A 24,586-nucleotide genomic window follows, 5' to 3' on the forward strand; every position below is an offset into this window, starting at 1 on the left:
TTAAAAGGGCCTTTTGTGGGGGCATGCCCCAAAGAAAACTGCTCTTTTGCCTGCAAAAAAACACACAATACCACCCCCCAACATTACAACCCACCACCCACATACCCCTAATCTAACCCAAACCCCCCTTAAATAAACCTAACACTACCCCCCTGAAGATCTCCCTACCTTGTATTCACCCAGCCGGGCCGAACCGATCCAGGCGATGTGTTCCAGCAAGCGGCAGTGAAGTCTTCATCCATCCGGGCGATGTCTTGAAGCAAGCGGCAGAGAGTCTTCTTCCATCGGCGACGTCTTCAAGCAAATCGGCATCTTCAATCTTCTTACTTCGCTCCTCCGCCGTGGAGCATCCTTCCGGCACGACGACTTCCCGATGAATGAGGTTCCTTTAAATGACGTCATCCAAGATGGCGTCCGCCGAATTCCGATTGGCTGATAGGATTCTATCAGCCAATCGGAATTAAGGTAGAAAAATCTGATTGGCTGATTGAATCAGCCAATCAGATTCAAGTTCAATCCATTTGGCTGATTGGTTCAGCCAATCGGATTGAACTTGAATCTGATTGTAATATAATTATTAATTATATTGTAGCTATCTTAGGGTTTATTTTATAGGTAAGTATTTAGATTTAAATAGGAATATTTTAATTAATAATATTAATATTAGATTTATTTTAATAAGAGTTTAGTTAGGATGTTAGAGTTAGATAGGGTTATTATACTTAATATATATATAATATAATAACGATATTAACTATATGAACCCTAATATAATTAGGGTTAATATAGTTAATATATATAATATAATAACTATATTAACTATATTAACCCTAATATAATTAGAGTTAATATAGTTAATATAGCTGGCGGCGGTGTAGGGGGATTAGATTAGGGGTTAATACATTTATTATAGGTGGCCGCGGTGTAGGGGGATGTAGATTGTAGGCAAAAGAGCAGTTTACTTTGTGACAAAGCCCCGCCAAAAGCCCTTTTAAGGGCTGGCAAAAGAGCTGTTACTTTGGGGCATGCCCCACAAAAAGCCCTTTTAAGGGCTGGCAAAAGAGCTGTTACTTTGGGGCAATGCCACGCAAAAAGCCCTTTTCAGGGCTATTTGTAGGGTTAGACTTAGGTTTAGTGGTAGGGATAGTTTAGTATTTTAGGGGTTGAATAATTTAATATAGATGGCGGCGGGGTAGGGGGATTAGATTATGGGTTAATAATTTTAAAATAGATAGCGGCGGGGTAGGGGCTCACTTTAGGGGGTAGGTAAGGTAGATGGCGGCGGTGTTAGGGGCTCACTTTAGGGGGTTATAGTTTTAATATAGCTGGCGGCGGTTTAGGGGTTAATAACTTTATTAGGTAGCGGCGGGCTCCGGGAGCGGCGGTTTAGGGGTTAATACATATTTTATTGTTAGGATAGTGAGGGGGGATAGCGGATAGAGGGTTAGACGTGTCGGGCTATGTTAGGGAGGCGTGTTAGACTTGTCGGGCTATGTTAGGGAGGCGTGTTAGACAGTGCGTGTGATTTAGACTTTAGTCAGGTTTTGTAGGCGCCGGCAGTTTCTAACGTGCCGCAAGTCACTGGCGACGCCAGAAATTTGTACTTGCGCAGATTTCTGGACATCGCTGGTTTGTCAGACTTACGGCACGTTAGCATCTGACGGCGCCGTATATGGGATAGCTCGAGTTGCGAGCTGAAACTGCGGGCGACGCGGGTTCCCTCGCTTGCGCCGCAAACTACGATCTATATCGGATCGGGCCCATAGAGTTTTTGAATTTGGGCAAAATTGTCAGCATGTTTTTCAGGTTATCACAATCCCAAATGTCTTCTGCTTAAAACAGGTACCAGTCATAAATTATTAGGGAAAACCTCTCATTGTTTGTGTTAGTTAAATGAATGTTATTGGAAAAGATATTTGCAAACCAAAGAAATGTCAAATGCCAAGGCAGCTCAAAATATTACATTTATTGTGTATATTTTTCAGCATTGCATCATATTAATAATAATAATAATAATAATAATAATAATAATAATAATAATTATTAACATGATTAAAATTAACCTCTTTAGTCCCAAAACCAAATGGACATGATGGATTTTTTTTTTACTATTATTACTGAATTTCAGCATAAAAAAACTTTAAAAATACATCTACATTTTTTTATTGTTTTTTATTAGAACAGATTCCAAAATATACAATTTGTTCAATATAATGTAAGAAGAACAATAAGCTCAAACCAAGCTACAGCTGCTATTCATAAAAAATGGTCTATTAGCAAAAAATCTCTTCTGGTTCTAAAGTGTTACCACTCAGAGAACTAATATAGGTTTCTAAAGTCATCTCCCAATATAACTTAATGTCATTGGATGAATGTAGCTTATTCAGTCTGTAATAACCATACTCTTGTAGGGATGTATTTTTTTTAATAAAATAAAGCAATGCCTGAACAATAGGGGTTATTTTTTTCAAGACCTACCTAGAAATAAGTATTCGGGCTCAACCGAAGGCAAAGTGGGACAGCCTTGTACATCATTTACATGGAAACTTAGGCTGCAGATGTAATATTGCTATTGTTGGGTCTAGGTTGAAATCTGAGCCAAGAAAAAAAAATGTGATAAACCATCAACTGAGGGTCTCATCTGCAAAACATCCCCAATATTTATGAATCATTGTGCTCTTTTGACCACCTGGTTAGTATTTTTTTAATTAAAGGGACATGAAACCCAACATTTTTCTTTCATGATTCAGCAAGATAATACAGTTTTAAACAGCTTTCCAATTTACTTGTATTATCTAATTTAAATAAACCTAACACTACCCCCCTGAAGATCTCCCTACCTTGTATTCACCCAGCCGGGCCGAAACGATCCAGGCGATGTGTTCCAGCAAGCAGCAGTGAAGTCTTCATCCATCCGGGCGATGTCTTGAAGCAAGCGGCAGAGAGTCTTCTTCCATCGGCGACATCTTCAAGCAAATCGGCATCTTCAATCTTCTTACTTCGCTCCTCCGCCGCGGAGCATCCTTCCGGCACGACGACTTCCCGACGAATGAGGTTCCTTTAAATGACGTCATCCAAGATGGCGTCCGCCGAATTCCGATTGGCTGATAGGATTCTATCAGCCAATCGGAATTAAGGTAGAAAAATCTGATTGGCTGATTGAATCAGCCAATCAGATTCAAGTTCAATCCATTTGGCTGATTGGTTCAGCCAATCGGATTGAACTTGAATCTGATTGGCTGATTCAATCAGCCACTCAGATTTTTCTACCTTAATTCCGATTAGCTGATAGAATCCTATCAGCCAATCGGAATTCGGCGGACGCCATCTTGGATGACGTCATTTAAAGGAACCTCATTCGTCGGGAAGTCGTCGTGCCGGAAGGATGCTCCGCGGCGGAGGATCGAAGTAAGAAGATTGAAGATGCCGATTTGCTTGAAGACGTCGCCGATGGAAGAAGACTCTCTGCCGCTTGCTTCAAGACATCGCCCGGATGGATGAAGACTTCACTGCTGCTTGCTGGAACACATCGCCTGGATCGTTTCGGCCCGGCTGGGTGAATACAAGGTAGGGAGATCTTCAGGGGGGTAGTGTTAGGTTTATTTAAGGGGGGTTTGGGTTAGATTAGGGGTATGTATGTGGGTGGTGGGTTGTAATGTTGGGGGGTGGTATTGTGTTTTTTTTTGCAGGCAAAAGAGCAGTTTTCTTTGGGGCATGCCCCCACAAAAGGCCCTTTTAAGGGCTGGTAAGGTAAAAGAGCTTTGAACTTATTTTAATTTAGAATAGGGTAGGGAATTTTTTTATTTTGGGGGGCTTTATTATTTTATTAGGGGGCTTAGAATAGGTGTAATTAGCTTAAAAATCTTGTAATCTTTTTTTATTTTTCGTAATTTAATGTTTGTTTTTTTTTGTAATTTAGTTTAGTTTATTTAATTGTATTTTTAGATAGATATTTGTAGGATATTTAATTTATTGATAGTTTAGGTGTATTTGTAACTTAGGTTAGGATTTATTTTACAGGTAATTGGGTAATTATTTTAACTAGGTAGCTATTAAATAGTTAATAACTATTTAATAGCTATTATACCTAGTTAAAATAATTAACAATTTACCTGTAAAATAAATATAAACCCTAACATAGCTATAATGTAATTATTAATTATATTGTAGCTATCTTAGGGTTTATTTTATAGGTAAGTATTTAGATTTAAATAGGAATATTTTAATTAATAATATTAATATTAGATTTATTTTAATAAGAGTTTAGTTAGGATGTTAGAGTTAGATAGGGTTATTATACTTAATATATATATAATATAATAACGATATTAACTATATGAACCCTAATATAATTAGGGTTAATATAGTTAATATATATAATATAATAACTATATTAACTATATTAACCCTAATATAATTAGGGTTAATATAGTTAATATAGCTGGCGGCGGTGTAGGGGGATTAGATTAGGGGTTAATACATTTATTATAGGTGGCCGCGGTGTAGGGGGATGTAGATTGTAGGCAAAAGAGCAGTTTACTTTGTGACAAAGCCCCGCCAAAAGCCCTTTTAAGGGCTGGCAAAAGAGCTGTTACTTTGGGGCATGCCCCACAAAAAGCCCTTTTAAGGGCTGGCAAAAGAGCTGTTACTTTGGGGCAATGCCACGCAAAAAGCCCTTTTCAGGGCTATTTGTAGGGTTAGACTTAGGTTTAGTGGTAGGGATAGTTTAGTATTTTAGGGGTTGAATAATTTAATATAGATGGCGGCGGGGTAGGGGGATTAGATTATGGGTTAATAATTTTAAAATAGATAGCGGCGGGGTAGGGGCTCACTTTAGGGGGTAGGTAAGGTAGATGGCGGCGGTGTTAGGGGCTCACTTTAGGGGGTTATAGTTTTAATATAGCTGGCGGCGGTTTAGGGGTTAATAACTTTATTAGGTAGCGGCGGGCTCCGGGAGCGGCGGTTTAGGGGTTAATACATATTTTATTGTTAGGATAGTGAGGGGGGGATAGCGGATAGAGGGTTAGATGTGTCGGGCTATGTTAGGGAGGCGTGTTAGACTTGTCGGGCTATGTTAGGGAGGCGTGTTAGACAGTGCGTGTGATTTAGACTTTAGTCAGGTTTTGTAGGCGCCGGCAGTTTCTAACGTGCCGCAAGTCACTGGCGACGCCAGAAATTTGTACTTGCGCAGATTTCTGGACATCGCTGGTTTGTCAGACTTACGGCACGTTAGCATCTGACGGCGCCGTATATGGGATAGCTCGAGTTGCGAGCTGAAACTGCGGGCGACGCGGGTTCCCTCGCTTGCGCCGCAAACTACGATCTATATCGGATCGCGCCCATAGAGTTTTTGAATTTGGGCAAAATTGTCAGCATGTTTTTCAGGTTATCACAATCCCAAATGTCTTCTGCTTAAAACAGGTACCAGTCATAAATTATTAGGGAAAACCTCTCATTGTTTGTGTTAGTTAAATGAATGTTATTGGAAAAGATATTTGCAAACCAAAGAAATGTCAAATGCCAAGGCAGCTCAAAATATTACATTTATTGTGTATATTTTTCAGCATTGCATCATATTAATAATAATAATAATAATAATAATTAACATGATTAAAATTAACCTCTTTAGTCCCAAAACCAAATGGACATGATGGATTTTTTTTTTACTATTATTACTGAATTTCAGCATAAAAAAACTTTAAAAATACATCTACATTTTTTTATTGTTTTTTATTAGAACAGATTCCAAAATATACAATTTGTTCAATATAATGTAAGAAGAACAATAAGCTCAAACCAAGCTACAGCTGCTATTCATAAAAAATGGTCTATTAGCAAAAAATCTCTTCTGGTTCTAAAGTGTTACCACTCAGAGAACTAATATAGGTTTCTAAAGTCATCTCCCAATATAACTTAATGTCATTGGATGAATGTAGCTTATTCAGTCTGTAATAACCATACTCTTGTAGGGATGTATTTTTTTTAATAAAATAAAGCAATGCCTGAACAATAGGGGTTATTTTTTTCAAGACCTACCTAGCAATAAGTATTCGGGCTCAACCGAAGGCAAAGTGGGACAGCCTTGTACATCATTTACATGGAAACTTAGGCTGCAGATGTAATATTGCTATTGTTGGGTCTAGGTTGAAATCTGAGCCAAGAAAAAAAAATGTGATAAACCATCAACTGAGGGTCTCATCTGCAAAACATCCCCAATATTTATGAATCATTGTGCTCTTTTGACCACCTGGTTAGTATTTTTTTAATTAAAGGGACATGAAACCCAACATTTTTCTTTCATGATTCAGCAAGATAATACAGTTTTAAACAGCTTTCCAATTTACTTGTATTATCTAATTTGCTTCACTTTCTTGGTATTCTTTGTTGAAGCAGCAGAATTGCATTACTGGGATCTAGTTATCACACTGAGTGAGCCAATAATATGAGGCATATATGTGCAGCCACCAATCAGCAGCTCCTGCGTCTACCTAGGTATACTTTTCCGCAAAGGACACTGAGAACCAAAACCAGATAATAAAAAAGTAAATTGGAAAATTGTTTAAAATCACATGCTGTATCTGAATCATGAAAGGAGAAAAAACATTGGGTTTCATGTCCCATTAAGGTCCAGTATTCTTGCCGAGGTGGATGACTTTTTAGAAAAATGTAATGCCCATCCACTTCAGTAAGAAGTGTACTGTGGGAGGGAGGCTCTATCAATACTCAAGAATTTTCGCGAGGTAGAAAGTATGTTTTGCATGGGTAAATCTAAAAGATACAATTATTTGAAGGGTGTGAGTGGGCACGAAAAGTCATTTCTATGAGGCAATGTATTAAAAGAAAAAAGCTGCTGTTGCCACTAGTGAAGGCCGCTCCTTACACGCTTCATAGTTTCTCTTGCACAAGAAATTTGCAGATTGGAGTGGAATAGTCTCTCTAAATCATCAGTGTGACCCTTTCTGTGTCTAAATTCCAAGCCTCCCATCATCTCCTCATTACAAAAGATTGGGGATGGAGGAAATGTCTGTTCTCTTCTTTAATAAAACTTCCCATAGCAAAAAGACGTCTATCTCTGGCCTCCCATCACTTTGCATCCTGCAGAGATCATGGCCTTCCTCAAGGCCTTTCAGAATGTGGGAATCTATATTGATCCATGCTTTTGTTTGTCCATTCTTGCACTAATTGAAGACCCTTTTTTAATCCCAGCGCCTGGCGATAAGTATTAAATCCAGGGAAATCTAGACTCCCTGCTTGTAAAGATCTGCGCATAGTTACTCTGTTAATACTGTGCTTTATCTTACTCCAGATACAAGTGTTCAACATACACTAGACTTAGTGGACACTTTGAGCATTATTATGGGCACTTTGAGAATTATGAAATTAAATTAAGGGGGTATGCATCAGATATTAAGTTACAATTTCTCCCAGCCTTAGTTCCCAACACCAAAACTGGCCTGCTGGTATCTCAGCTAAAATGGCCTCTGCTCTTTATAATGCATTTGAAATGAAGGGAAATATTGTGTGCACTTTTTTTTTTTTTTCCAAAAGTTTTTTATTGAGGATTAAACATTACAGCAGATGTCACAACGCAGGTGACCAATCGGTGAACATATACATAAACATTATGCCGTTGGTATGACACAGCAAGTGTAGCAATTAATGACATTACTGCGTATATAGGTCAAGTGTGTCTAGAATGAAATAGAATATCTGTCATATAAACCTCATTTTCGATTAATGTGAACTCAGAAATAAATCCATTATGAAAACATCATTTACAAACAGAATGAACAAACTTAGGTTATAAGGACCGGGTAGTACCTCAGTCCTACACAGTAACTCAAATTTCTAGGAATTTCGTGAAGTCAGCTTAGAAGTGCCTCTCCGTGTACTACAACTGGGAATTATAGTGCGCATTTCCAGGCGGGGGAGTCCAGATGGAGCATGAGGGAGGAGGGAAAAGGAGGGGGGGAGAGGGAGGGGTAAGGGTATGGTGGTGGGGGTGACTAGGACCTTGGGTCCACACAGTCATTTATCTTTGAGTTCCCTGGTGGTTAAACCAGGGCTCCCAAATCTGCCAGTAAAGCTCTTCCTTGTCCATATGGGAGTAGAAGCTTTGTTCCATTGTGGCGTACACCTGCATTACAGATGTGACAGCCGTTATGTCTGGGGGTTGGGTTTGTTTCCAGGCTCTTGCTATCGCCAGTTTCGTGGCCGCTAGGACGAAGATGACCAATTTAGAGACATGGGTTGGGACGCTCCTCGGGAAAATGTGTAAAAGAGCGATTGCAGGAGTTAGTGGGATAGATAGCCCCAGGTTAGCACAGAGGGTTTCTACCTGAGTCCAGAGAGGTGCCAGCTTTGGGCAATCCCACCAAGTATGCATGTCTGAGCCCCTTTGCATGCATTCCCTCCAACATAGAGGAGGCGCTGTGGGGAACATCTGTGACAGCCTTGTGGGAGTATAGTACCATTTTAGGAATAATTTCATGTAAGCCTCTAGTGTATTTGCACAGTGTACTGTCTTTTTAGTCAACGTCATGGCTATGGATAGATCTTTATCTGAAATTGGTCTGGATAAATCACCCTCCCAGGCCCTTATCTGCCATGGTCTGTCTTTGTTAGTGGACGACTGTAGAAGATCGTAGTGAAACGATATGAGCCTAGGGGTCTTAATAGGGAGTTGCCATAGCTTTTCCCAATTAGTCAGGGGTCTGTTTAGGGTTTTGGGGAATCCCCAAGATGTCATAAAGGCGTAGAGCCTCGAATATTCAAAGGAGGCCCACGGGGGGGCTCTGGGATTATGGTACTGATATTATGAGGTGAGATTAAGGTGTCCGAGGGGTACACACAGGAGACCACTTTGAGGTTTAAGTCCCTCCACTGCTGTATGTGTGTATCAGGAAGAGCCGCCAGTAAGGCCGGTATAGATTGAATGGGAGATGGGTGTGGGGCGATGTCGCGGAGGTTTCTGAGGCTATACCAGACTTTCAGATTGTCTCTGATAATGATATTTTGTATTCCTAAGCTGTCAACACAATGCTTAGGGATCCAGGGTAAGTCTGCCAATCTTAGGCCTAGGGGAAGGTTCGAAGTTTCTATGTTTTTCCAGCCCTGCTGTTCCCCCTTATCCGCCCATGCCGTGATATGAGAGAGCCTGGCTGCCTCGTAATATCCACGTACGTTAGGCATTGCAACTCCTCCATATTCATATCTCTTTTGGAGAATCTTTGCCGCTATCCGGGGCCTGGACTTATTCCAGATATAGTGTTGCCCAAGAGATTGGAGCTTGTCTATAAAAGCAGTGGGTACATTAAGAGGGATACAGCGGAAATAGTACAGAATTTTTGGTAAGATCGTCATTTTGAAGGATGCAATGCGGCCCAGCCACGAAATTTCTTTAAGGCTCCACGAAGATGTGAGCTCAGTGACCTTCGGGTCCGGACCTAGCTGTACCCCTAAGTGCCGAATGGAGGTTCGTGACCATTGGAAGGAGTACAGTGTTTGTAAAATTTCCAATTCAAACGCTGGCATGCTTACCGGTAACGCCTCTGTTTTGGTGACGTTAACTTTGTAGTAGCTGTGGGCTCCGAACTCAGAGATAATATCAAAGAGTACTGGCAGGGAGCCTATTGGGTTTGTTAAGAAGAGCGTGACATCGTCCGCGTATAGTGCGATCTTCGCAGTAGTGCCTCCAAGCTGGACCCCTCTTACTGCAGGTGATTGTCTAATAGCCTGAGCTAAAGGTTCAATGGCCATGGAAAAAATTAGAGGAGACAGGGGGCATCCTTGTCTGGTGCCGTTGGTGATATATATTTCCGGGGAGGCAAACCCCATACCTTTAACTACTGCTGAGGGACAAGAATACAGGGCTCGAATTGCTTTAATCACGATCTCTGGCATGCCAAATTGAGCAAGCGTATGCCATAGGTATTCCCATCTGACCCTGTCAAATGCTTTTTCTGCGTCTAGCGACAGGGCCAGCATGGGTGTCCTCAGTCGGGAGGCTTCTGTGAGTATGTTCAGCGTTTTCCGAGAATTGTCTGGGCCTTCTCTGCGGAACGTGAAACCAACTTGGTCTGTATGAATCACCTTTGGGAGCAGGCTATTGAGGCGGTTAGCCCATAGCTTTGCATATAGCTTTACATCACCATTAATCAAGGATATTGGTCTGTAGCTTGTACATTGTGAGGGGTCTTTATTTGGTTTCGATATGGGCAAAATTACTGCTTGCAGGAATTCTTTATGGAATGAGCCTGCCTCTCGGGCCTCCGAAAAGACCTTGAGGAGGATCCCCTGGAGTTCCGGTTTAAACAGTTTATAGAAGGCTGTTGGGTACCCATCAGGACCTGGAGCCTTGTTATTTTGGGAGTGTTTAATGGCTAAACTAAGCTCATTTAGGGAAAATGGGGCTTTAAGTGCCTCTCCATCCTCATCTGCGAGGGATGGTAGGCCCAGCTTCCGTAAGAAATGTACCATTTCACACGAGGAGGACTCTTTAGCAGTCATCGAGGGCTTGAGGTGATACAGGTTAGAGTAATATTCCGCAAACGTCTCCCCAATGTCCTTAGGTGAGTAGACCGAGCTGTCACCTCTCTGGAGTGATAAGATCCTACCCGCCGCTGTCCTGCATCTTAATTTATGAGCAAGGAGGGTTGAGGCCTTATTACCTTGGCAATACATCAGCTTCTTGAATCTAGCATAAGATTCTTTAACTCTTTGCAAGTCTCTATCTGCCAATTGCGTTCGCAATTCCTTAATTTTATCAGCGAGGTTTGTAGCTGGGGAGTTTTTATTCTCCTGCTCTACAGCGCGAAGTTCAGCCATGAGGAGGCCGACGGGCAGACCTGCTTGACGTCGTAGCATCGCCTGCCGTCGAATGCAGATCCCTCTGATGTAAGCTTTCAGAGCAGCCCAAATAGTTTGGGAGGACATATCCGGGGTTTCATTTATTCTTAGAAACTCAACAATAGAGGCTTGGAGGGACATTCTAAACGTTTTATCTTGAAGCATTTGTTTTGGGAGTTTCCAGCTAGGTCTAGTCACTGTGGCTAAGTCAGTAGAGAGCGTAAATGACAAAATATCATGATCTGACCATGAGCAGACCTTAATGTGTGACGTTAGGACTCTATTAAGCGTCCATGAGTCAGTAAAGAAATGGTCAAGCCTCGAGTACGAATTATGTGGTCTAGAAAAGTATGTGTAGTCTCTATCATTGTGGTGTAGTGCCCTCCAAATATCATATAGATTATGTTGGATAATGTGTTGTCGAAATTTGTTAGCAGTAGTCACAGAGTACGTGTCTATTGTTTTCCCGCTTTGAACTTTCTTATCTAGTAGGGGGTCCCATATCATATTAAAGTCCCCCCCTAGTATAATAGTCCCAGCTTTGTGTTTCTCAATTTTAGACAAGGCATCTTTCAGGAACTTAGTTTGCATTTGATTCGGGGCGTAGATGTTGACCAGAGTGAACAGTACACCGTTCAATTTACAATTGAGCAGTAGAAATCGTCCCTGGCTATCTCTCTCTGCGTGAATGTGGTCAAAATGTATAGATTTGTGTATAGCTATCGCAACTCCTCTAGATTTCTCAGTGTGAGAAGCTAGAACCACCACAGGATACTCTGGGGTCCTGTATGGAGTCTGGTTTGACTTTATCCAGTGCGTCTCTTGTAAAAACATGACTTGTACTTTCAGAGATTTCATGGTGTTGGTAAGCATGCTTCTCTTATCTTGTGAGTTTAATCCTTTGGCATTTAATGTTGCAAAAGATATATGATTAGGGGTTGACGCCATCTTGAACTTGGGGGAGGGAGGGAGTGGTAGGTAGGGAGAGGGAGGGAAGAGGGGAGGGTTTTGATGATAGACTTACCCCGCCTGGACCTGCGCACCTGATTGTGGCCCTTGCCGGGCTCAAAACTGGTTTATCGTTTCCTTTATCACGAGGATTATTTCCCCTAGGGAGCTTAGTTTCACCTAGTGAGTGATAAAAAAAAAGAGATATAACGAACAATGGACAACGAGGGGCACCGAGTTAATTCAATTAATATAGTAAGTGTCCAGGGCTTTGGATCAGTCAAATCTAAATTGGTAGTATGAGGTTTTAACAATATTATTCAATATGGTGAACCGCTGGATCACCAAAAGGAGAAGTGTGGCTGAATACCAAACTGACTTCTCCAGTCCCCGTATAAGGGGATAACACAAATAAAATTTGCGTATATGGGGGGGGGGGGGTAGTACAAGTATTAAACTTGTATGTAGAGATTGACTGTCATTGGGGGATTGTGAATATAAGGAATACACCAAAGGTTGTTCATTAAACTAAATAAAAACATCACAGCACTGCAAGCATAGTAGCACGTTAAACTAGTGATACCAATAACATTGTAAATACTATAATATCGTCATATAACTTAGGTCCGAAGCTTATAGGTGTCTGAGAGTGAGTAAATAACCTGTGGAACTGAAAACAAACTACATGGGGAGAGCTCATGAGTCCCAGCATGACCAAATGGTCAAGAAATGAGTAACGCAGGAACTGCTGGGTAAGCACCCGTTCGCTTATGGGAAGTCACAGGTCTCCCCATGTTTTTTGCACATTAGGCAGCTGATACCCGGAAATTACATTTAGAAATATTTACATATATGCCCATGATGGGCCAGAACTATTCAGTTATCCTTTGATGATACATATACCAGTATCTACCTTTTAGAATATAACTAACGCATAGAATAACCTATCATTATGTATATGCGTACTGGCTGCAGATCAGCAGGAATACCACCATGTAGAGTTAGTAACGTAAAACCTGTTGTAGACACCATTAACTAACCATATAGTCTCGATCAATAACATTTAGGTGTCTGAGAGAGATTAAGTCACCTGTGGTGCTGGAGAGAGAGGAGATGGGGAGACCCCCGAAGCCCCGCCGGAGCAAATAGGGTAAGATAGTAGAGCAGGTGTTGTTGGACAAGCGTCCTTTATCCTGTGGGAGGTCACGGGTCCCCACATGTCCCTCAAGTGTTAGGCAACCTATACCTGGGAGCAACATTGAACAATATATACATAGTTACCAGCTGAAGGTCAGGGCTAGTTATTTACCATTCAGTGAGCTATGTAACAATCCTTTTTCCTTCAAGTTATTCCTATCTAACGATAAATATAGCTAACAACATATTCATGTGCACTAGCCCAACACTAGAGCTCTTTATTGTATCACTTGGTGGGCTTTTGTAACCTAGGGGTGAAGTCTGGGGCACCTGCCCGGATGTCAGTGACATTAGGAGTGTCCTTTGCAGTAGATCTTAATGAAGGTTGGACCATGTCCATAATAGCTGACCTATCTTTAGGAGGCAGAGATCCAATGTCCTTTCGGGGTTTGGTGGATGCTAAGCCCCAGTCTTGGAGCAGGTCAAAGCCTTCTTTAGGGGTGAAAATTGTGTGTGTCTCACCATCTTTACTAACTATAAGCCTTGTCGGGTATCCCCATCTGTATCTAATATTCTCTGTTCTCAGAATTTGGGTGATGGTCCTAAAGGACCTTCTCTTTTGTAAAGTATAGCTGGAAATGTCCGGGAACACCGCTATTTGTTGGAACTTCTCAGGGAGTTGCGGTTTATTGGCCAGTTCTCTCATTATCTTCTCCTTGTGGGTAAAAAAATGGATCCTAGCTAGAACATCTCTAGGTTTTTCTTGAGAGACAGTTCTAGGTCGTGCTACTCTGTGGACTCTGTCCAGTAGGAGGTCAGGCTTCTCTGGAGTGGTGAAGAAGATATTACAAAACTCCAAAACATATGACTCCAGTTCTTGGGGGCCAACCTCTTCAGGGATTCCGCGGAATCTCAGATTATTCCGGCGGGAGCGGTCTTCCATATCAGCTAGTTTCAATTCTAGGTCCGATATTTGAATTGCAAGATTTTGGGAATAGGCTTGTAAGTGAGCATGGTCCACAGCAAGATCTTCTTGTTTACGCTCCAGAGTTTCGGTACGTTCTCCTAAAGCTCCAATCTCTCTTCGGAGCTCAGCTGTGGATCCCTTAATTTCCTTTGTCAGTGTCTCTTGAAGGAGATTCATTCGTCTGGTTAGGACATCTACAATGTTTGCAGATAAAGTATCTGACATAGGAGGTTGAGAGTCTATACTGCCTTCAGATTCACTGCCTTCCAAAGCGGGAGTGGAGTCTCTGTACATTTGAGTTTTCCCAGCGTGATGGTTTTTAAAGTGATCTGCGACAGTTTTTCCAGAGGTGTGAGACGGTTTAGTTTTCCTTTTGGAGTTTTGGGACATGGTTTCAGGATTGTGTCTTCTGCCAAAGCCAGTTCTTAAGACACTAGGTCTGCAGGATATGATATATTTAAGTAAAACAATGGTGAATAGGGTGAAGCTTAAGTCCCCCTGACGTCAATCTTGGTTTAGGTAGCCATAGCTAACAGTGATCTGCTAGCCATAGTAAGGTTCTGCTGGATAATCCACGGTACATTCAGAACAAAGTCAGCCCTTTTCAAAGGTGGGTGGAGTGAAGAGCTCTGTAGACACTTCTTCCAGGGAGATTGCCCTCACTTGGCCAGGACGGGAAAAGGAATTGAGGGTATGACCTGCTGTCCCTTAGTACAGCAGGAAATGGATGGAGAGAGTGTCAGAGAGTATCTAGGGAATTGGGCTCTATGCTATAGTATCTGCTGAATAGCTGCTTATCCAGGGGATTTCACCTTTATGATACTTTAGTGATACTAAAATGCTTTAAGCTGGATCTAGTGCACCAGTCCTGAGCGGTGTGGCTTTTTGTAGTATCTGCTGGATGGCAGCTTATCTAGGAGTGTGTGCCTTAATGAAATCTCTAGAAAAATGGGTAGCGTAGTTGTGCTTGTAGTTTAAGCATATATAGACCCTTACTAACTGCAAAAATCATTGTTATAAAAAGACAACCTGCAGACAAAATAAGTGGTTAGACAGGCACAATAATGATATAACACTGAAATCTTAGTCTGATAGACCAAGAGCTAATACATTAGCAGCAGACCTGTAAGGAAGAAAGATTGTTAAACGAGCAAAATTGGTACACAACACTCCACTTTGAGTTAGGGCTCAAAGGCACATAAGCTGACGCAGCAGCACTGGAATCACAATACAGTGAGGCCCACTGACAGAGTATAGCCAGAATAGTCAGCACAAGGTTTTGGGCTGATGTAGCTGTTTGGTAGCAAAAGTTAGTAGCAGGCCAAGGTGTCAATATGACCTGCAGAGGTTGCTGAGCTCCTCGAGACCCAGAGTGTGACAATGTATGGGGCCTGGGAGACACCAGGATCTCCAAGTATGTGGGGCAAGTTATGGTGTTAGGGCTTTCTGCTTGCAACTAGCCTCTTGTTGCAAACAGTCTCCAGAGGGAAACTGCAGGTTAAGCAAAAGCACTGCACTTTGTATTATGCAGTGATTACAATGACACCTGGATTGGCGCAGCAGCCTTTAATATTGTAATGTATGAGTTTCCTTCACCCTATGCCCCAGGGACAGCCTCAAAGGGCACCTGATCTGCTCAAGAACGTAATGCAGTTCAAATATAGCTTGATGGGTTAGCAAAAATGTAGTGCTGATGTTTTTCTCTTTTTGCTTTATTTGCTTGTTTGCTTCTTCATAGAAGGAGAAACCTCTCTTGTCCCCAACTCAGGGCTAGGGGAGTTGCAAAGTATTTATTAGTGTAAGAAACTTGGTGATTTTTCAAGTCCAGTTAACCTCTTTCATAAGGTGTGCAGAGCAAGCTAGATTAATATACTGCAGCCAAAAAAAGGGTTAAGTATAGAGTCCCCAAAATATATATTCCGGTATAATAAGGAGGTATTTGATTGAACTGAGCTGTTCATAAAGGCTTGGGTTAACTTGCAGACAATGACTTTAAATAGCGTGTGTTTTTCTGACAGCAGTTCCCACAATATAGTATCCGGATTTCAAATCATATGCAGTTTAATTGATAAGGTTAGATTCTTACCCTGTTTGATGGCTTAAAGTTGTAGGGCAGCTGTAGTTCACCTCGCTTAGGATTACGGGATCTCACAAGAAGCCAGGCCGCAAGATGGCGAGTTCGCGCCAAAAGGAACCAGCACTGAACTCCGTCAAAGGCCCACTAGTGTTCCGTCCGGAATCCAACTAGCAGCTTAGGTACGATGCCTCAGTGAAGTGGAGACCGGATCCAAGGGGTGATTATATTTTGAGGTTCTGGGTCAGCTCTGTTTCTGCCGTATCCTCCTTACAGTCCTGTTAGCGGTAGTAGCCTGCTGCTCCGGAGCGTAGCCCCGACCCCCGGGCAGCAGTGATATTAAGCCAAGAGGGCAGTTGGTGATCTGACCGGAGTCCAACCGCTGGTGACCGGTATCTAGTCAGGGCCAGTACAGGGTGTTGTATGGTATTTCTCACCGGTCCGGTTGGTGTCTGTTAAGAGCGCCCGTAACTCACAAAGTTCACTTTGTAGGTATGTGGAAGTCACACAAAAACTCCCTGCATGTGTTCCAAAAGTATTGGCTATGAAAAATGCCACTAAATAATTAGTAGAAACTGTTTATTTATATCAAGTATATAAAAATAAGAGAGAGCTCTTTTCAAGCACGTCTCTTCAGCTTGACGGTTAGCTCCGCCCCCCTATTGTGTGCACTTTTATTGGTTGAAGCTGCAAATGAAGGAGCTTAAATGTCTCAGTAAGAGATAAAGGGCAGCTGCTGTAGAGCTACAGTTCACTATCAAACTTACTGCTTTCCCACTACTCCGTCACCTCCACTATACATTGCCCCTCTGTCGATGTATCACTCCTCAACGGCACACCTCTGAGATACGATTGCCCACATCCGTCCGCTACTTGAAACCACTAGCCAGGGTATTCTATGTCATTATGTGTGTGGAGAGCACTTGCAATGTGGGAACCATTAAATACAGTAGAATTAAATAACTGACACATACACAATAAAAATATAATAATTAGCACTTTGACATTGAAACTGAATTGAAATTGAAATGAGCAATAGAATATTTCAAAATGAATACAACTTTCCTTCCATCTGTGTCATGTGACAGCCATCAGCCAATCACAAAATGCATATACAATATATTGCATGCTTTATCTGAATCATAAAACTTAATTTTGACTTTAGTGGCCCTTTAAGCTACTATATTGCTTGGTATTCAGCTCTACATTTTTTTTTATAAAAGCTAAAAATACCAACCTCGCAATATTGCTATTACTATAAGCAGATGGTGACATGAGATTCTTTATTAAGGAAGGTAACTTGTATTAAAAACACAGTTTTAGAAATTCTGATTAAAAATAAAAACCTGCGCAGAAGATCTTGAACGCCAACAAACAAAATGGAATGTCAAACAGTAATATCTTATTCATGACAATGTAATTGCCGAAAGAAATTGCGTTTACAAACAAAAACTCATGAAAAAGCGAGTAGGAAATAAAAACAAGATGTTTTTCTAGATGTTGGGGTCATCATTTCTGTTTTCTTGCATTGTTTAATTTAGTAACTGTTTTGTTTATATGTAATTATAACAATTGTATGGGATATCCACAAGAACCTCAAAGGGTGTTTTTTTTCCAGCCTCTCCAAGTACCTTGTGGTCCCCTGTAAATTGCTTGATAATGACCTTAAGAAGACTTTCACACACTTTAACCAGAGGCGCATCCCTGTGAGTATCTTCTGCTCATTGCAAATAATGACTGGAATGTGCAATAAAAAGAGGGAGCAGATATTACCAAACTGCCAGCAAGCTGCAGATAACCACAGTGCTCAGGATGATTGGCAGCAAGCTGCACAATTATATCATAGAGGAATAACAGATGGCTAAGGGGGGAAGGCTGACAGAATGTAAGGTCGAAAGAGAGGAAAAGCAAAATGAGGTGGTTGAAAAAAATGGAATGAGGTACAGATGGGAAATAGCAAGGTTTAAGGTAGAAAAAAGGAAGAAAAGTTATAGAACAAACATGTGAAAAGATTAGGAGATAGGGGCAGGAAAAGTGGTAAGAGGGAAGCTGGAAATAAAAGCAGTAAAATGTGATAGACATCAAACTGTGAGACCTTTATTGTCCAAACTACATTATTTCTAGAGAGAGCTCTGACACTGTCACTGCGATAATATGTGTTCCTGTTTCACAGAGGTGGTGCTGGCATCATTCAGGTGGGAGTGACTTGCTCAGGTCAGCTGGATTTCAAACCACAACGGATCCAGACAAGGATGACATTAGGTGAGCGCACAGCACCACAGTGTATGACTGCAATGTCTGTGACTGCAGTCTTTTGCAGCATTGCTAATGTAGTAATGTAGTAGATTTTTTGTTTTTTGCAGATGATTAAAAAATGTGTGATGTTTCTGGAGGAATGGACTAAATGAGTAGTGATATTAAGAAACTGAGGGCTGATTTATGAGTGGGATCTAAAAGTGTAAAATTATGCATTTAGGATGCAAAAACCCAAAGGTTCCAGACTCATTGGCACTGTACTGATGATTAAAAAAGAGGGATGGGACTTGGGTATTAATATTTTAAACAATTGGAGGTTTGGTAAACAATAAATAGAAATATAAAATGAATTGAAATAGATAAAATAATATGTTGTATTAGCAGCAGAAAAAGCAAGTTTTTATGCCATGTTATAGATCACTAGGCCTCTTTTTAGAAGGTCATAGCTAAACTGTAAATGTTCAAAGCAGGGCAACTAAAATGGTAGATGGCCAAAAAAAGATTTGATATTAATATGTATTGCCTTGAGGAGAGAAGTGAGTGAGATGATATATTAGAAAGTATATTAAGAAAATTCATAAGGCTGCTGATGAAATCATTTTCTACAACTAAAGAAGAATAGGTCATGATATCAAGTCTGAGGGTAGAAGGTTCAGGAGTAAATTATGTAAGCTATTCTTTACACAAAGGGTGATTGATTTATGGAATAGGTTCCCAGTATAGGTTGTAAGGACAAAATAATTTAAGGGACTGCAAGAATCTATGGATATTCATACTGCTATCCAAAGAATTAGGTTTGTACCTAAGAAGATACAATGGGCAGATTTGCTGGGTATTTTTGGTTATCTGCTGTCAAAATTTATATTGCTGTGTATACATGATTGTACATGAGTGTCTTTGTTCCAGGCTGCCTAACCTTTCCCTCAGAACGAATCCAACACAAAGTGTGTTTTGTTTTTGTATTGATATATTAGCTGAATGTTCTAGGAAATTAAATTTTTTATATTATCTCCTGTGGAATATGCTACTCCTTGTAGAAGTGGAGTGTCAGCCAGATATTAGCTTCAGAACATGACCTTGCTCTGGCATCTCTGCAATATATACCTCCCTCCTGTTGCCATATCAGATATCTATTCAGTGCTAAAGAAACGCTTGTTTCATTTTGAATAACCTAAATTTATTAATGTAACAGGATGTAAATTTCCAAAAGCCTTCTGCTGCACAGTCATAGACCTGTAGGGTACCTACTGAGTTCTGTGCCAAAATATGCAAGACAAGAATTACCTTATAATAGAAGCTCCCAGAACAAAGGGCAAGGAAGCCCATCAGAGAAGGGGAGCTGAGAGACCACCAGGGTTGGAGGAAACAGATAAACAGAAAGTCAAAGCAAGACATTATAGTGCAGTTGTGTAAGGAAGGTGATTATGAATATTAGAGACAGGCAGACAACAAATGTAATGCAGGACAAAGATTAGATGAGGCACATGCAATGCAAAGCAGAAAAACACAGCCCGAGGAGGAGAAAGGCCGCAAGAAGGATGAGAAAAGAGAAACTTCTTTAGAGAAGAGACAACTAGAGTGAAGAAGGATAACTCTAGAAAACCAAGAGAGCTTTAGAAAGGAAGGAAGAGTGGGACAGTGGGAAGATGAGGAGCTTGAAAAAAAAAAGACTGCTTAATGTAAGGCAGGATAAAAATGAGATGAAAAAGCAGGAATGGGTTAGGAGCCAGCCCATTTTTGGTTCAGCACTTGGGGGTAGTGCTTGCTGATTGGTGGCTACATTTAGCCACCAATCAACAAGTGCTACCCAGGCACTGAACCAAAAATGGGCCGGCTCCTAAGCTTAAATTACTGCTTTTCAAATAAAGATAGCAAAAGAACAAAGAAAACTTCATAATAAGAGAGTAAATTTGAAAATTACTTAAAATTGCATGCTCTATCTGAATCATGAAAGAAAAAAAATCTGGGTTTAGTATCCCTTTAAGGAAGAGGCAGACAGATGAAGAGAGGGGATAGCTTCAGAGACTTATTTAAGAGGAGATAAGAGATGGTTGAGAAAGTGTAGAGAGACATCTTGAAGGAGAAAGAGGATAGAGGCATCTATAGGAAGATGAGGGACAACCACGGCAAAAGACGAATGGGATAAAAGAGGACAAGATATCATTTCATTATATCGGACAATTACAAGTAATTCTGGCTATTAATAATCCCATCATTATTCTGATATCTGCTGTCTTGCAGGTGTATATTGAGCCTGCTGTCTGCAAACCATTCCCAGTGTGTGATTGTGGACACCAGCGATGAACTTCCGACTGTGCCTGACATCCAACTTTCCTTCCTGAGATTGCGCAGCCTCTGTCTGAATGGTACAAAAAACCTTCCTTGCTCCAGAGCCACATTAACAAGACTGACACCACAAAGTGACTGATATGCTGGGAGCATGTGTATGTGCGGGTCCCTGACTAGATATGGGCATATGCTGTGAGCATGTGTATGTGCTGGTTCCTAACTAGATATGGGCATATGCTGGGAGCATGTGTATGTGCTGGTCCCTGACTAGATATGGGCATATGCTGGGAGCATGTGTATGTGCTGGTCCCTGATTAGATATGGGCATATGCTGGGAGCATGTGTATGTGCTGGTCCCTGATTAGATATGGGCATATGCTGGGAGCATGTGTATGTGCTGGTCCCTGACTAGATATGTGCATATGCTGGGAGCATGTGTATGTGCTGGTTCCTGACTAGATATGGGCATATGCTGGGAGCATGTGTATGTGCTGGTCCCTGACTAGATATGGGCATATGCTGTGAGCATGTGTATGTGCTGGTCCCTGATTAGATATGGGCATATGCTGTGAGCATGTGTATGTGCGGGTCCCTGACTAGATATGGGCATATGCTGGGAGCATGTGTATGTGCTGGTCCCTGATTAGATATGGGCATATGCTGGGAGCATGTGTATGTGCTGGTCCCTGACTAGATATGGGCATATGCTGTGAGCATGTGTATGGGCTGGTCCCTGTCTAGATATGGGCAAATGCTGTGAGCATGTGTATGTGCGGGTCCTTGACTAGATATGGGCATATGCTGGGAGCATGTGTATGTGCTGGTCCCTGACTAGATATGGGCATATGCTGTGAGCATGTGCATGTGCTGGTCCCTGACTAGATATGGGCATATGCTGTGAGCATGTGTATGTGCTGGTCCCTGACTAGATATGGGCATATGCTGGGAGCATGTGAAGCGCTGGTCCCTGAATAGATATGGGCATATGCTGTGAGCATGTGTATGTGCTTGTTCCTGACTAGATATGGGCATATGCTGTGAGCATGTGTATGTGCTGGTCCCTGACTAGATATGGGCATATGCTGTGAGCATGTGTATGTGCTGGTCCCTGACTAGATAATGGGCATATGCTGGGAGCATGTGTATGTGCTGGTCCCTGACTAGATAATGGGCATATGCTGGGAGCATGTGTATGTGCTGGTCCCTGACTAGATATGGGCATATGCTGGGAGCATGTGTATGTGCTGGTTCCTGACTAGATATGGGCATATGCTGGGAGCATGTGATGTGCTGGTCCCTGACTAGATATGGGCATATGCTGGGAGCATGTGTATGTGCTGGTCCCTGACTAGATATGGGCATATGCTGGGAGCATGTGATGTGCTGGTCCCTGACTAGATATGTGCATATGCTGGGAGCATGTGTATGTGCTGGTCCCTTACTAGATATGGGCATATGCTGGGAGCATGTGTATGTGCGGGTCCCTGACTAGATATGGGCATATGCTGGGAGCATGTGTATGTGCGGGTCCCTGACTAGATATGGGCATATGCTGGGAGCATGTTATGTGCTGGTCCCTGACTAGATATGGGCATATGCTGGGAGCATGTGTATGTGCTGGTCCCTGACTAGATATGGGCATATGCTGGGAGCATGTGTATGTGCTGGTCCCTGACTAGATATGTGCATATGCTGGGAGCATGTGTATGTACTGGTCCCTGACTAGATATGGGCATATGTTGGGAGCATGTGTATGTGCTGGTCCCTGACTAGATATGGGCATATGTTGGGAGCATGTGTATGTGCTGGTCCCTGAATATATATGGGCATATGCTGTGAGCATGTGTATGTGCTGGTCCCTGACTAGATATGGGCATATGCTGGGAGCATGTGTATGTACTGGTCCCTGACTAGATATGGGCATATGTTGGGAGCATGTGTATGTACTGGTCCCTGACTAGATATGGGCATATGTTGGGAGCATGTGTATGTACTGGTCCCTGACTAGATATGGGCATATGTTGGGAGCATGTGTATGTGCTGGTCCCTCAATAGATATGGGCATATGCTGGGAGCATGTGTATGTGCTGGTCCCTGATTAGATATGGGCATATGCTGGGAGCATGTGTATGTGCTGGTCCCTGACTAGATATGGGCATATGCTGGGAGTATGTGTATGTGCTGGTCCCTGACTAGATATGTGCATATGCTGGGAGCATGTGTATGTTCTGGTCCCTGACTAGATATGTGCATATGCTGGGAGCATGTGTATGTGCTGGTCCCTGACTAGATATGGGCATATGCTGGGAGCATGTGTATGTGCTGGTTCCTGACTAGATATGGGCATATGCTGGGAGCATGTGTATGTGCTGGTCCCTGACTAGATAATGGGCAGTGCTTAGACACCAGCTTGTTTCCTGGAGCCTGGGTCAGGGATCTGTGCTCTTTTGTATGAATTATCTGTATTTCTCTTCCAGATGCCTCTGTAGCAGTATCTGATGAGAAATGGCTTTCTAACCTTGAAGCTACACATTGGTTGGATCATGTGAGGTAAATATCATGTGAGGGACTATAGAGATATATCTTACTGAAAAGGTGATCAATACATGGAACAGTCGGCTGACAACAGCATCAGTGATTTTACAGGAGCATTCAAGATTTTACAGCCATTCTAATGCAAACATTACATTTTCTAATTCTTTATTAATTATATTGTAGCTATCTTAGGGTTTATTTTATAGGTAAGTATTTCGTTTTAAATAGGAATTATTGAGTTAATAATAGTAAATTTATTTAGATTTATTTAAACGTTGGCGGCGGCAGATTAGGGGTTAATACATTTAATAGGCTATGTGGGCTATGGCGGTTTAGGGGTTAATACTTGAATAGGTTAATTGCGTTGTGGGCTATGGCGGTTTAGGGGTTAATAATTGAGTTATTACTTGCGGTGTGGGTTTGATGGCGGATATAGGGGTTAATAGTTTAAATAGGCATATTGCGTTGTGGGGGGTTGTCGGTCTAGGGGTTAATACATTTAATATTAGTAATGAGAGGGGGGATTGCGGATATAGGGGTTTTACGTGTCGGGCTTATTTTTGGGAGGCGTGTTAGACTTTTACGGGAGATTTGTTATTTTCTTTACTTTTCTTAGGCGCCGGCAGTTTCTAAAGTGCCGTAAGTCACTGGCGAGTCCAGAAATCTGTATTTATGTTCATTTCTGGACATTGCTAGTTTATCTGACTTACGGCACTTTATGAACTGCCGGCGGGGGTTACCCCGATGTGCGAGGTGAAATTATGGGCGGTGCAGGTTCCCACGCTTGCGCCAAAACCTGCGCCGTATATTTGATCGTGCCCCCGTTGTGAAAAGCTAATAAAAAAAAGCTTGTGATAAGAGGCTGTGAGTAGTGGCTTAGAAACAGGCAGAAATTTAGAGGTTTAAAGAATATAAAGTGTTTGTGTATTCATATAACAATGTTGGCTGTGCAAAGCTGGGGAATGGGTAGTATTAATTTGGATGATTTCTCTCCATGCTGGCGAGTTTTTGATCATCAGGCTCATAGTGTGATTTTAGCTAGAAAAGGATAAATGTTATCAGATGCTGTGTGATAATCTGTCTGATATTGTGATCCTGCTAGCCATCTGTTTGTGGTTAAATCTTTATTCAAATAATAAGGCTTCAGGCTGCAAACAATATCAGTCACATGTTGAAGAGATTTTCTCACTGGCTGTGAAAGGTGATTAATTGTAAGTAGCACACACTTGCCCAAATTCATTTATTGTGAAAGCCTGTAGCTCAGAGGAAAATAAAAATCAATATGTCAAGGAATATAATTGCTTTTTAGTGTAATCTTTTGTAATATTTAACTACATTTCCTTTAAAGTAGCATCAAAGTAAAAATTAAAAGGACAGTCTACTCCAGAATTTGTGTTGTTTAAAAAGATAGATAATACCTTTATTACACATTCCCCAGTTTTGCATAACCAACATGTTTATATTAATATACTTTTTACCTCTGTGATTACCTTGTTTCTAAGCCTCTGTAGACTGCCCCTTATCTCAGTTAT

At 41.6% G+C, this 24,586-nt stretch overlaps 1 protein-coding gene across 2 annotated transcripts in view; it reads left to right on the top strand.

Moving 5' to 3' along the window:
- Positions 1 to 24,586, top strand: part of MTMR11 (myotubularin related protein 11) — a 160,956-nt gene that overhangs the window by 97,982 nt on the left and 38,388 nt on the right. For both annotated transcript variants that reach the window (XM_053705406.1, XM_053705401.1), the window contains exons 8-11: positions 17,593 to 17,680; positions 18,148 to 18,236; positions 20,472 to 20,596; positions 22,997 to 23,069. In XM_053705406.1, coding sequence (XP_053561381.1) covers positions 17,593 to 17,680; positions 18,148 to 18,236; positions 20,472 to 20,596; positions 22,997 to 23,069 — 375 coding nt within the window. The remainder of the gene's footprint in view (positions 1 to 17,592; positions 17,681 to 18,147; positions 18,237 to 20,471; positions 20,597 to 22,996; positions 23,070 to 24,586) is intronic.

This window comes from Bombina bombina, chromosome 1 (assembly GCF_027579735.1).
Source record: "Bombina bombina isolate aBomBom1 chromosome 1, aBomBom1.pri, whole genome shotgun sequence".
Lineage (NCBI taxonomy): Eukaryota > Metazoa > Chordata > Amphibia > Anura > Bombinatoridae > Bombina > Bombina bombina.